Source organism: Epinephelus fuscoguttatus, linkage group LG18, assembly GCF_011397635.1.
Source record: "Epinephelus fuscoguttatus linkage group LG18, E.fuscoguttatus.final_Chr_v1".
Classification (NCBI taxonomy): Eukaryota; Metazoa; Chordata; class Actinopteri; order Perciformes; family Serranidae; genus Epinephelus; species Epinephelus fuscoguttatus.
Window position 1 is genome coordinate 10,223,432 of NC_064769.1, and position 14,784 is coordinate 10,238,215.

The following is a 14,784-nucleotide window of genomic DNA, read 5'->3' on the forward strand; positions in this document are numbered from 1 at the left end:
AAGTCTCACAGGACTGTGATTGTGCTGAGGAATCATAATAAGGTGTTTGGTCAGCATGCTGCTGTCCTAACCAGGCCTCTGATCACAGGGCTTAGGTATCCTCTCTAATAAGGACTGATAAAGACCCTTAAAGACTCAGCACGACCTCCAGAGATGTCCCATTTGCTGTAACCCTTGTAACATTTACAAATGTTACTACTCTGTATTTATAACATGTTGCTAAAGGAGTCCACTTGAGGGAAAGTTCAGCCTGTGCTCTTTTGTATCCACTTGCACCCACAGCACAGCACATAATTATATTTTTTGGGGGAGTACTATCTGTCTCATCCTGCTTCGATGTGACATGTTCAACCAACTAGGAAAATTGAAAAAAGAATACATCTCATTCAGCCAGCAGGGCATGGAAATTAAGTGTTACATTTAACGAAAAGTCAGCTAAAAACTATAATGCACTGTAAAATATCATTAGGTGGGTTTGGCAGAGTCCTCATTTGTCTCGTAGGGGGCAGAGAAGTGAGCTGCAAGCACAGTGGAGGAACAATGTGTCTCTCTTGAGTGGCCTCAAATGCCTTCTTGTGTTGAGTGGACAAATAGGAAGCAGAGAGGGAGGGTTGATTGTTGGATCTTCCCATAGCTGCTGCATACACATCTCAATCCAGAATACTTCAGTATGAATTACCTCTGCAATAATACTCCGTCTGAACCGTCGCCTAATGGTAAAAACATGAGGAGGAAAAGTCAGTGGAGCTCTCATGAGGTTTAATCATCTCTTCAGTCTGTAGATCTTGTATGACTTGCGGCTATTTCTGGTACCTAATGAATATATGTGTGTTGACAACTGTGCTGGACTGCAGGTGCACATTCCTATGAACCAAGTCACGTCAATGAATGACTAACAGATCAGTGAAAGCTCGTTTATGTGCACACAGATGTACATGTGCACCTCTTCACACATGTAAACTCACAAGTGCAAATGTGGTGCTGGAGCGAAGTTTTCATTCCGCTCTTATTTGTCAGACATTGTCTTGCTCTCACCGTATGTCTCAGTTTATGAATGTGTACATGAAAGGGACAGCTTGTGAGTCACTCAGAGTGTATGCCACAGCCAAGTGTATGCCACAGCCAGCCCTATCAGAGCATGTCTGTCTCACCTCAGCTCAGTCAGGTACAAGGATGACACTAGAGAGTACAGTGGCAGATAAGGCAAACTGTAGACTGTAATAGAAGCAGTGCTTGTGTGTATGCAGAGAAAGATTCCGTCTTTCGGAACTGGATTGACTGAAATCTATAACAGAAGTAACGTCGTTTATAACCTTATCTAGTAATACATCTTTTATTTATGCCTTGTGTTAATTAGTCCCCCAGGGTTTTGCGGGGTTTTTTTGGCAGAGATTGTTGCGGCCTAACATGCCTGATTACAAGGCAACTTTTTTTTAAAACTGCGATAGGTTTAGGCTTTTTTTTTTTTTTGCAATGTGTTTTGTGGCAGAAAAGTGTTGGTCAAGTGATGACTTTCGTTTGTGTGCCACCACGACATTGCACATGGTGCAAAACAGTTTACCCCTGCTTTTGTACTTGAGGGAATTGCCTCGTATGATCTTTAGCAGTAATTTTTGTTGGTAAATGTGAAGACGTTCGTGTTGCACATCTCTGCATCTTCACAGCCACAGACAAGGAAGTGGGTTTGGTGATCTAAGTTGGTGACTGCTATAACTGATGAACTCATAGGAAACGATGATGGTTGGTCAAACTTGTGGAAAAGTTGCTGTGATTGGACAAAATTGCAAGGTCAGGCAGAATTCACAGCGACTGGTTGAATTTGCATCAATTGTTGTGATCGCAACATCCTGGAGGGGCTTGTTAGGGTGCCTGGAGGGAGTGTGGTGGTCTGTGTTGTACCAGGAGGTGCACAAGAGCAGGGGCCAGCAAGAGTAAGTCCTTTTTCTATGAAAATGTAGTCATAGCACAGGCAGCCATCCTGTTTCTCATTATTAAGTAAACATTAGTTCTGCTGATCTAATGTGCCTGGATGGATAGTAATCATACTTTCCAGTCCCCTTTTATTACAGTTAACATATCGATGTAGTTAAAGTTTGGAGTCTGAAGTCAGAAATCTGTTAGCACGTTAAGTCCCGCTTTTTTTCTCTCTCTCTCTGTCGCGGTGTCTGGGTAACTGAGAGTGGCAGCTTCAGGTCAGCGACCTGTTGAAGTACCCCAGATGTCCTGGACAGAGCTAGCAGTCGCATGCTGTTACTGAGAGGGATAAAGAAAGATGGGATGTGTCTACTCTTTGTTGTGTTGAACAGAAGGGCTGGATGGGCCGAGAGGTATCCTGCAGTCTACGAATTTAAACACTGGGGCCAACACTGCAGAGCATCTGCCTAAATGGCTGCAGCATTTATACCTGCATGCCAGATGGCTGTTTGTCACAAACGATGATGCACTCGTTTCTATCATGTTTGAAAGTGAAAGAGCTCTCATTTCTCGGTCGCGGTCTGTAGATCTTCATCCTCCAGCAGGATTTTGTGAATCTGATCGAGCTGTTTGGGGAAGATTGTCAGCGTAGTTTGTTTATCTTCATAGTGACAGAAGATCTGTTGACGCAGACAGCACGCAAGTCTGGATATTTTTCAGATATGTTGTTATGGAGACAAATATTTGGTTGAAAGAATGCTCCACAGTAACAATGATGTCACCCAGTCTGCTGCTGCGTGTCGTGAAAAGGCTTCGAGGTATCTCCACTGTATCTTATCATCATTTAGTAAGACATGTTTTCATCACTCAATAAAATTCTTCTCATTGAACAGGAATTTGAAGGTCAGGGTCGGTTGAAAAAACAAAACTCCTGATTAGACCCTGGACCAACTCTAAAGGCTCCACAATGTCCCATTTTCTGTTACGGCTGAAATACTTCCTCTGAAACACTGGAGCACTTCCTTATTTTACTCAGCTTCCCTCGAAACTTTGGGAAATGAGAAGTGCGACTACGTGAGGTAAACCAGGGCACATTCTCACTAACTCCTCTCAGCGTCCAGTGTTATACAGGTGAGATTAACCTTTAGGGCCTCCTACATCAGTATTAATTTCACATCTCTTGCTAGTGCCTCTGAGTTAGTACGCAGAATACTGAGGACTTCCTTGTGCTATCCAGCGCACTGAAATTCAAGAGAAGTACAAGCAAAAGCTTTCTGTTCTTTATAATGGCCTGGTTCTGTTATTGAATGGCAGCATCGATATTCAGCTCAGCTACTGACCCTAGCTTCCGCAGTCACCGGGGGATATCTCATTGATAGTCAAGTCTGTGTCATTTTCACTCTAATTTGATTCTTTTTGGATGCTTTGGCAAATCAACGTGACTGCAGGAAATGGAGGAATTATTTGTATGCTTTATGAGTAATTGCAATGCTATTTAAAAAAGGTTTAAAATTGGGGCTTCAGTGTGTTTCTCGGGTGTCTGGCTGTGATCCACATAGAGAGCTGTAGAGTGATGTGCTCTGCCTCCGGGCCAAGTGCTCTGGTCCCCTGGAGCGAGATAGGCCAAGTAAGGCCTTTTACAAAAACACACAGTGTGTGTGCTGTGTGAGTTCAGACCAGCAGCTGCCACCTAGCCATTGTCGAATATGCCACACTTAATGGTGCCAAAATCCACTGTGACCTGTGTGTCTCCCCCTAGATTACAATATCTGGCTCCTGGTGAGCATCCTATGTTTTATCTCATGGTATGTGTAAACTTATCATTACTGGTCTTGCTTTTTCAGTTAGCCTTTCTATGTTTTGTATACTTTCTCATCAGCGGTTGTAACTGTCATGTTCGGGTGCAACTGTTGCATGTATCAAGTTAAGATGTTCATTCAGGGGCAGGCCAATAACAGACCTATTAAAATAATCAAAAAACCCACAAAGAAGTTAATCAGTATAGTGTTTTTAACAGTAAGAACATGTGTTCTTTGTTTAACAAAAGAGCTTAAGACAATGATGATGTTAATATTAAACAGGTATAATGTTTACCATTCCTACCATCTTATTTTAGCATGCTAACATTTGCTAATTTTCACTAAAAACAAAAAACAGCTAAGGCTTAACAATAAAGATTACCCAGGGCAAGTAAAATGCCACATTGGGCCAGTAAATCCAGCAGCTCACTTTCTTGATCAGGAAAGTGATAAAAAAGAACTAAACACATCGTTTTTTTGAGCTATTATGCTTCTCATTTCTGATGAGAGTTGCATGCATAGTACTGATATGGCATTTTTGAGGAAATGGTGGTGGGAAAGAACACATTTTTTGAGCTGAAGTGAAAGCGAACATTTCAGTTATCCTGGAAACAGGAATTTAGTAGAGTGGCATTAGAGGATATGGGCGAAACTCAAACTATATATTGTGTATTTTGCTTCAAGTGTAAGAGCAAGGGCAATAAAAGGGATTAAATTTTCATGACAATTAACTTTGCCGCTGCTTTGTATTTGTTGTTTGATAACCGCCAATAAATAAAACTATTTGTATAATGGCAAGTAAAAATTGGCTTTGAGCAAGCAGACTTTTGACCCACTTTCCTGACCATTAAACCACAACAGTTGAGGCTGATCATCATTTTTGTTGCATGTATATGTCCATAAACGTACATATTGGACAGTTTATAATATTGACCTCATGGTAGCACTAGAGGAAAAGTCAGGAGATTACCAAAGTTATTACAATTCATCCTATGGGGGGAGAAGTATGTCTACCAAATTTAAATGGAACATGTTCAGTAGTTCTTGACATATTTCAGTTGTTGTGCCTTAAGAAATAACTACATTTTTGTAAGGCTCTTCTGTTTAGATATTCCTTGTTAAAGAAATGTGCAGATTTCATTCATGTGTTTTGTTCTGAGCTCATGGAATTAGTGAATCTTTTATGTATGCATTAGGCACTGGCAGAAAGCACAGAGGACAGTTATTTTTTAACAACACAAACCTTGCCTTTGGCACCATGTTCTGTACATGACATGTGACTTTGCAGCCTCATAAAAGCAGGGTCTGTTTGGCTTTACCACACTGTTATATTAGTCCACTGTTTGTCATTGTTACTTGATCTACAGTATGTTTGACCTTTTTTATTTTATTGGAATACTTAGTACAAACCTTCACTCAGTTGCCTTTTAGTATTATTACTTAATCTATGTTGGAGTTGTAACACTGCTCTTTCTTGGTGCACCTGTGTTAAACTGGTGGGTTTTGATTCGACTGCTCTTCAATCAAACTGACTTACAGCCATATGCTCAGGCTTTTACAATTCTCCAAGAGTTAAGCCTGTGGGTTATGTGGTCATAATATTTAATGTCGCTACAGTGTAGTATCTATTTGAATTTGCCCTACTTTCTCAGCTCACATTAATACCTCCCTGTCACAGTGTGAGTAATATCCATAGTGTTTAATGGTATGGTTGAGACTCCCATTTCAATTGCTTCTAATTTATTATCCCTACTATGTCAAGGTCACCTGCTTTATAATCCCCTAAACTTGTGAATTGTATGATAATATTTCTAATATTTTTTTTCCTTTCTCAACTCTTGTGACAGCACTTCCATGATGGGCGTAAGGCACAGCAACACATTGAGAGCTCGTGGAAACAGCTGGAATCAGTAAGTGACCCCATTATTTTGCACTACTACCATTGCTCTCTCGTAGCAGTTATTGATGATTGTTGGTACAGTGACTCAGAGAGAGAGGAAAGTAGAACATAAACACATTTTTAATTATTTCATACCACACTTCTGCAGTTCACTTTATCACTAAAACTCTTCTGTATTTTAATTTCTAGTATGATTATTTCAAACATCAAAAATTATTTAATCATGCAAGTTACATTTTTTAATAAATCAGAACATTATTCTGATTTATCATGGCCTATATTTGTATGTTTTCAAAGAGAACAACACACACAGGACTACAATAACTACATTTTAGCTTTGTGCTTTAACTTGCTTTAGGTATTCATTAAATCATGCATCAAATACATCAAGGCCTACCATTGCCATGTGATACACTTGAGGAGCAGTGTGATTATTAAGTACATCATCATCATCAAAAGCTGAGGGAGCAAACTGTCTGTTTCTAACTAAACAAGGAAAACATTAGCAGAGGACCATGTACAGAGCCCTGAGGGACCTCCTTTTCTGTCTTCATCATAGACCATGTACAATGTGCCATTTATTTTACTCAAAATGGAAACAGGGCAGTGGTTTAAAGCATGGGTTGAATATATAAATAAATAATAAACAATGTTGGTTTAAAGCTTACAGGTGCTTTTAATGAATGTGTTATTGCATGATTTATGTTATCCTCCCTGAGCGGGAGGCGACAAATGTGAAAATGCTGAAGTAGAAATACAAAAGTAAGTTTGACTTGTGTGTCCTTTCATTTGTTAATAGTAGACCAGAATAACATTGATTTAGAAAACATTACTGTATAATTTCAAGATTAGCTCAAGACCTAGATAAGATTAAATCCAGGAGTGTCTGTATTATTTGTTTAAGTGAAGGAGTTTAAAAAGAGATTGCACAGAACACCACCTCTTATCTCTGCCTGGCCCCTTTGACGGGGGAGAGAGACAGAGTGTGAGAGAGATGCATAACTGCCTTGTCCTCCTCAAACTTTGCTGAGCGTTCAATGATCCCATTGTGTGCGAGGCAGATAGGCGTAGTTCAGAGTGCACGCTGGCCCAACAAACACTGATTGTTCAGTTAGAGGGGTCGAAAGAGGGTTGAATGAATGCTTGTTTTTCAGTACACAAATGGCCGCTATGAACATTTATTTAATCTGCAGGCTGCAGACTTTGACAGACCCCCATCGCTGTGTCAGTGGCATAGACTGACCTCTGCCACACACAATGCTGCACCAGAAATCTATATGACGTATATGTACATGTTATGACGTTCATTACCATGCTCATTTCAAGGTCAAGTTATAGAGTGTTTCCTGCTACAGCTCATGGCAGGAAATGACTGATTTAACATCAGTGACCAAATTGAATTTGTTTTTCTCTCTTTTTTCAGTGTAAAAGAAGGTTTGAGAGAGACTGCAAAGAGGCAGACAGAGCACAGCAATACTTTGAGAAGATGGATGCTGACATTAACGTGACTAAGGCTGACGTGGAGAAGGTACGTATCATCTCACACCCGTGCAGCAGCCACCAATCACGCAAGCTCGTCCTGTAACCTCCATGCTTGACACAATTGCCTGGCCTTCGTCATCCTCCCACCTAACACCCTCCCCTTTCCTTACAGTTTTTTTAAATTATTATTTTCCCCTTCCATGCCCCCCAAGCCCTGACTCCTCGTTCCACTGAGCCTGAAAGACAGCAAAGATTGAGTGGCCATGTGTTTGATGCCCTGGACTGTGTGTAAAAGCTGGCATTGTCTCAGCAGCACAGTGATCTGCTGCTAAACAAAGCTGATAGCAGCAGTGAGTCCTCATTATCACTGTAGAGCAGACACTCTGCTGTGCTGTACAGGCCCTAGCAACAGAGAGGACTTTGTGTCCATGGTGGTATTTGTGTGTGTTTATGTGTGTTGTGGATTTTAGTTGGCTTTGCTTTTCCATTGTAAAGTATCTAAATATATAGTTTGGTCTTATAAGAAGAATCATGTTCTTCAACATGCAGCGATCATCCGATTCTCTAGGACTGGCAGACACAGAGCCCCCTAGGCCTGTAGCTGATGTCATTTCCTGTTGTCATAACCAATTAAGAGAGCCCTCAAAATCCCAGCCTTTAACCCACACAGCTCCCACGCCCGCAAGGCATCATGGGTCAGCAGCGCGTGCTCCTGCTGCTTCATCAGCTGTTGGAGCAGAGCTCAGGCGCAGAGTTGACACAGTTCAGACCCGATTATTATGCAAATATAGGCCAGAATAAAGAGCCTTTCTGCACTCTGGACATACAGCCAAAGAGCTACAATAGGCTTAGGCTAACCACTGAACTCAACTGGAAAGACCCGGCACAGCAGCTCAAGAAACCAGTCTTGAAACAAGAGTGGTGTTGTGTCTGATGACAGTTCTTTCATTTATTGGAGCATGAAAGACTCATACATTACACAGCATTCAGTGCTGTATTATTTTGCTCTCATTTAGTTAGTATCACTGTTTGTGTTTGTGCAAAGCTTTAATGTAAATGCCTCTTCAGTATGCCTGATACCTCATAAATGTCACGCCCAACCCTACAGGATAATTTCTGCTGACCTTTTTCTGGTGACTTTTAATCCCCATTCATGCCATCAAAATTCTACTTCAGGATGATCTGACAATAAGAATTTTATACAGAACAGCCACTTATTGTTAAGCAACAAAGCAGCACTAAAGTAAACTACCACATTTTACAATATATTTTTGTCTTTTTTATTTAAAGGAAAATTGAGTGTTCACATTACAGGGCTCAATGCTTAACTCTGATAATTTCCCCAGATTCGATGTTTTTGCCTAGACTATTCACATTAATGTTTGAAGTGACCCATATCTGACATCAGTGTGAACAGATCTCTGGCCTGAAACGCCTCCCATGCAAATAATAATGTCACACACATTTGCGTTGAAAGAACAAAACAAAAAAAAAACCCTGTCACATTTGCAAAACAGGCATTTGGGAAATAATGAATGACTTGTCGATGCAAGCTTCATCTCCTGTATGATTTGCTGCAGAGGTTGAATGACAAGTGACAAATAACATATGTTAAGGGTAAGGGTGAAAAGACGAAAGAGCACCAAAGCCTTAGCTTTAGCTTTATTAGCAGCTACTCCTGGAGAGAGAGGTGTGGTTGTAGCCAGGAGGGGACTTAGGATGTCTGGGGCTACATTCTGGTATTGGCACATCACCACAACGTTGACAGGACTCAAAATGTAGGCAAGCCCCCTCAAAAGGGGGCTTGTCTGGCAGTGAGGCTCTATAGGCTGACGACACAGGCAGCCTGCCGAAGCAGCAGTACAGTCATGAAAGCCTCCATTAGTGTCAACAGACTGCCCCAACACTGCGATCTGCACCTGCACAGTGAAGTATGAAAAACCATGGATGTATGGGCAAAACACATGACGTCCAATATGACCATTCTCACAGCGGTCGAATGACCACTGATCAGATATGTATCGAACGTAGGACCACAAATGAAAGTGACCCCGATCTGGTTGGACAAAACTGGATTTCTATGTCCACACTACTCTGAAAAATCTGAGCTGTGTCAAGTGAGAGCCAAAAAAAAAAATAGAATTTGGGCCACATTTGCTTGTAAAGTGAGCATAGCCCTAATGTTACCAGTGTAGTCATTGTTGCTATAGTTCAAAATAACTTTGCACTCATCACCATTTCCATAAAACTGGAGGTTATTTGGGAAGTTTTAGGAGACTCACTCAAGCCCTTGCTTTCCGAGTCTCTGTAATAATGCTTGTGAAGTTATTATGACACATAGTGAGAATGGCCACAGTTGTACAAATAGGACTCAGCCTGAGAAATAATCAGTTAATTTCCTGTAAGGTTTTATTTTTCTGACAACATAGCCGGTGATGCTTTTCAATATCTCTCTCTCCGATAGGCCTCTGATTTATCTTAGAACGAGTTTTCTTGAAAGCAAAATATAAAGGTGACAGAATGTTTGCCTTATAATAACTCAATATGTGCATAAGCACAATGGAGTCTCTGCAAGTTTATTTTTAAGCTGTAGGGATATCGATGAAATGCTGTAATGAAAGCTGGAAATAAATCTCACTGTGTCAAGCATTTAAAAAATGAAAAGTGGCTATTTAAACAATATGAGAATTGTTAATGGGCTAAAACAAAACCATCTGTTTGGTCCTTTTATTCAGAAACAGTCACTTAACACACCTTTGAAGCTCAAATGCCACACAATAAGACGCTGTGGCAAACAATACCACGTACCTTAATAGTCAGAATGAATATGTATGTTTTTAACCCTGCTTGCCAATGTGTAGATCACTGCTAAAATAATCGCTTTCTCATTTGCTATTCTTTTCTGTGTGGGTTTTTTGACTGTCCTCAGTTCTCTTTTTCACCTACTCAGATTTCCATTGTTCAGATGTAAAACTTAATACAAAAGACTGAATTGTATTGTATCAGACAGTCACTGTGGTAGATGATTGGATTTTTCTTCCACATTTTTTTAAAAGTTCATTTGTGGTATCAATTCTATCCACCGTGATTTTGTGACTAGAGTCTAAAAAATGTGTTAATGTGCGGATGTATGTAAGAAGAGAAAGGAAGTGTGTGTGTCTGTGTATTTTGTTTCTAGTGTCTGTCACTTGTGTCTGTCTGTGGTTTAGACACTTGACGCCTCATGACTTTTCCACGTGCTTTGGGTTAAAAGCTCCTTAGCTCAGTATCATGACGGCTATATAGGTGCTAGTGCACTTCTATCATTACATTTGCTGCATCATGTTTGAAAGTCAAATATATTTTGTCTTTTTTTGGTAATAAACAGATTTGATCATAAAACCAAGGCACAGGAAAGAACAGATCATGTGTCTCAGTGTGTAACTTTGTTTGCAGAGGCATATTTTCTGTATTGTTCAGAAGGAATGACATGTCACAACCTCAGCCTAGTTTATATTTGTGTTTGAGTCATAGGGGTGGAAGTAGATCTGAGTTGGACTGAACAGATGCATGATAGGCAAAGAAAAGAAGAGAGAAAAAAAGGCTTTACACATATTTTAAGCATAGTTGTGTGTGTATGCTTGTGTCTGTGTACATTAGTACTTGTCAGTAACAGTAAAAAATAATTGAATAGATATATTTTGACTCCAGGAGTTGCTTTCTTCTGTGATGTGTAATGCCAAAAAGCTGCTGTTTGCTGAGCTGAGGTATTGTGGTTTTCTCTGCAGCTGGAGCAAACCTCTAAGTGTTCCCTCTCCTGCTCTGGCAAACAAATCCCCTCAATTTGGGGTTTGGATTCATGGCCCAGATATCCACAAAGCCTGTCAACAGTTCTTTGAGGGACCCCCGGCCCTCACACACACTCAGAGACTTCCCTATTATGGAGATCCTCAGTCATAAAGAATTAGAAAAATAACACAGCGGCCTCCCTCCACCTCACTCTTATGCCTCTACTAACACTAAGACTGCGGTTTACAATATCAGTATTTTAGTTGTAGTTGTATTTGCTTACCCTGATACCAGCTTCCCCTTTTGAGTGATGACACGCCTGGTGGTCCAGGAAGTGCATCTATGGCAACTTCTTATTTAGCTGGAAACGGCTAACAATCCTTTTTTTTGTTTTGTTTGTGTGTGTTTGTATATCTATTTTATGCCATGCCTTGAAGCGAAGTTCCCACAAGGTAGGTGCGGTGGAAAGAGCGGGTTATATCTGTGGGAACACACACTGTCTCGACTTGTGTCTCGACACACACACATGCTCTCCCACAGAGTCTGACACAGACCTCGACCGGGTCACTGTTAACATGCCCCTGTCCTGTCTGACTGTGATCTGCTCCCTGTACAGTGGCTTGTCTCGCTGTCTTCTGCTCAACACTTTTACAGGTTTATATGTGTGATGTGAGAAAAAACATTTGTTTTTGGATAGATAGATCTTTATAGAGATAAATACTAGGTATCACTGCATATATGAACACACACATGCATATGTGTGACTGACTGAAAAACAGGTAATTTCCAGGAAATGACAACAGGATGTGATATTGCTGCAGGCACAGCAGCTTGTTACAAAGTTTCTTCCATGTTACCATGGCGATGATGTTTACCCCTCATCATTTCTAAACACATTCAGCATCACTTTGCATGCACCTACACCAGCACAGCACAATATCCTTAATGCACGTAGATTTCAAACATCTGGACTTTCACATGTGCTTTTTAGCTTTTCTCTGGATTTCACATTCCTTTTTTATTTTTTTTTAAGGCTGTGACTATCATTTTCCGCCTGAGGTACTGGTACTGTGCTGGAAATAATGTACCTTTGTGTCTGACGAGTGTCTCCGCTCTGATGTCCTCCTTTCCTTCTAGTATGTCATCTATTACTTACCCACATGTGTGTGAGTGTGAGGGACTCGACTCTTGCCTCAGATTGGTGTGTGGGTGAAAACTGGATGAAGTCCTTGAAATGTTTCCCTCAGGACTATGACAGATCAGGGTTATGTTCCCTCCTCTGCCCTGCACAGTTTTACGGCTGCAGTTTTTTCCATGCATCTACATTCAGTTGAATAAATGCAATCACAGGTTCAAAGGTGACTCTTTGTTATAGATGACCCAATGAAAACCGCTATGTATGTGCGGACAGGCCTCAGATCTCATGGAAAGAGGAAACAGATATGAGTACTTAGCTACACACACACATACACACACACCCCACATGCTGTCTAGCTGAGATAATCTCATCTCCATCTGCTTGCCTTGGATCTGTAATAGGCTGCTCCTGCTGTGTTTCTGACTGCCTGCCTTGCCTCCCTGAGACTGAACTAGCTTAAAATAATCAACATTATCGACAGCAGAGATACGCCAGACTGGGCGGGCAATCAAAATCCAAATCCCTCCATTCTGTAGCCAGTGCAGGCTGTTGTTTCTCTTTTTATATGTTTGGTCTGGCCTACATAGTCTAATGCCAAAGGCTGTTGCTGCTGCCCAACTTGGATTTGCACCTGTGACCGTGCGTCCGCGACCTCTTTGTTTATGTGCGTACATGTGCATGCATGAATACTTGTATGCACAAATGTGTCAACTCATGAAGATTTTGATGCTCTGGCTGTGTATGTGTGATGTGTGTGTGTGTGCGTGTGTGTGTGTGTGTGTGTGTGTGTGTGTGTGAGAGTGAGAGTGTAACCCATATGTCTGTGTTTATCAGGGGACACCGATGTTCATTGAGGAGAGCACGTCTCTGATGTGCATGTTTGTGTATTTTCTTCAGGCACGACAGCAAGCTCAGATGAGGCACCAGATGGCTGCTGACAGTAAGAGCGATTACTCCGCCTACCTGCAAAAGTTCAACCAGGAGCAGAATGAACATTACTACACAGTTATACCCAACATATTCCAGGTAAATGCACCACAACATGTGGCCTATTTCATCCAATTTGTCTATGTACGTAGTTGTTAAACAAACCCACAAATTTGGTTAACCTGTGTTTCCCATACTTGAAATTTATTTAGGGCGCCCACCCAAATAGGTTTGCCTCCGCCCAGGCACTTTGTGTTTATCTTCTCTATCTTTCAAAACTCTCTGTGCAAATGAGGCTGAAAGTGCCGACTGATTGAAAAGCCTGCCAGAATGGTGCATTCATGTGCAATCATTAGTTAGCTTGTGAATTCAATGTTGTTTGGGCCCACCACCCCCACTCCCCTCTGGGTAGACAACTAAAAATAAATTCTCCACATGTGGGAAACACTGAGGATAACAAGCCGTCATTATGAACTGTGCAGTTATGTTGCACAAGAAATTTAGTGTTACATTTTTGACAGATTGTGAGCTTGTAATGACAGTGTTAGGAGGTTTTCCTCAGATTCATGACCTTTTTCTCCACTTCACAGGGTCAAACATTTAGAAACACGTAAAGTTCCTAAGAGATTTCCCAAATGATGTGTCACATCTTTGATGCCTCAATATCAAAAGACAGCTTGTTTAGACTGTTTGACTCCAATCACACAGTGTATCATTTTTAAGCTCTGCCCACTCCTATTCTGTGACACAAGCTTGTAAATCTTAGTTGTTTCTGTATAAATATTCCTGCATTTCTGTGTAGAAACTTCAAGACATGGAGGAGAAAAGAATTGACAGGATAGGAGTGTGCATGAAGACATTTGCGGACGTGGACCGCCAAGTGCTGCCCATCGTGGGGAAATGTTTAGACGGCATGACGAAAGCTGCGGAGTCCATCGAGCCCAAGACTGTGAGTATACAGAAATAAGACATACGTGCACACACACACAACACCATATGGAACATATTTCTCACTCAGCCAGTGTGTCAGTCACAACCCACACACTACCGATTAGGCTGTCATTTTAGCAACAAGTGTGCTGGTGTGTTGATACTCTTGGGGGGGGGCTTTTGAAAATTAAAACAGTCCACCTGTGAACAACAAAGTGGTTACAAGTGGTTACAAAGTGGAAGCAAAGGAAGCGTGGCTGCAGTCTATTCAATTTGAAGTAATAGTTTGATATTTTCGGAAATACAAAGGTCCAGTGTGTAGGATTTAGGGGATTATATTGACAGAAATGCAATATATTATCATAAGTATGTTTTCTTTAGTGTCTAATCGCCTGAAAATATAAATTGTTGTTTTTTCATTATCTTGGAATGAGCTGTTCATATCCACATAGGGAGTGGGTCCTCATCCACAGAGACGGTCATGTTGCCTGTTGCATGCTTCTACAGTAGCCCAGAATGGGCAAACCAAACACTGGCTCTCGATAGCGCCATAGCCATTATCGTGTAGGCCAGCATAGTTTGCATCCCCTTTGCGAGGAGCTGAACAAAGTCAGACAAACACAGATTTGTGACGTGAAACTGTTTTATTCAGTATTTTTACTGGTTTGAATCATCTGGTCCATTTGTTTTGGAGAAGAAGAGGCCTCTGTTGATAAATTGTTTCCCGGTAAAAACCTCCTGAGAGTTTTGAGCTCAAGTTATCAGAGAAATATGTTGAGCACACATTAGCAGGTGCTGGGCTGCAACAAGCTGAACAGCTTGAGAGAAACACTGATTTGTAACATGAAAATGCTTTAATCAGTCTTTTTACCAGTTTTACTCACCTCGTCTCACGCTTGGCACGTGGGAGAAATTTTAGCTGGTTG

At 41.1% G+C, this 14,784-nt stretch overlaps 1 protein-coding gene across 21 annotated transcripts in view; it reads left to right on the forward strand.

The window, feature by feature from the left end:
• The window catches only part of LOC125878645 (formin-binding protein 1), a 70,490-nt gene that overhangs the window by 33,217 nt on the left and 22,489 nt on the right, over positions 1 to 14,784 (forward strand). For all 21 annotated transcript variants that reach the window (XM_049559993.1, XM_049559988.1, XM_049559994.1 and 18 more), the window contains exons 5-8: positions 5,561 to 5,623; positions 7,037 to 7,141; positions 12,899 to 13,027; positions 13,731 to 13,877. In XM_049559993.1, the coding sequence (XP_049415950.1) occupies positions 5,561 to 5,623; positions 7,037 to 7,141; positions 12,899 to 13,027; positions 13,731 to 13,877 (444 nt within the window). The remainder of the gene's footprint in view (positions 1 to 5,560; positions 5,624 to 7,036; positions 7,142 to 12,898; positions 13,028 to 13,730; positions 13,878 to 14,784) is intronic.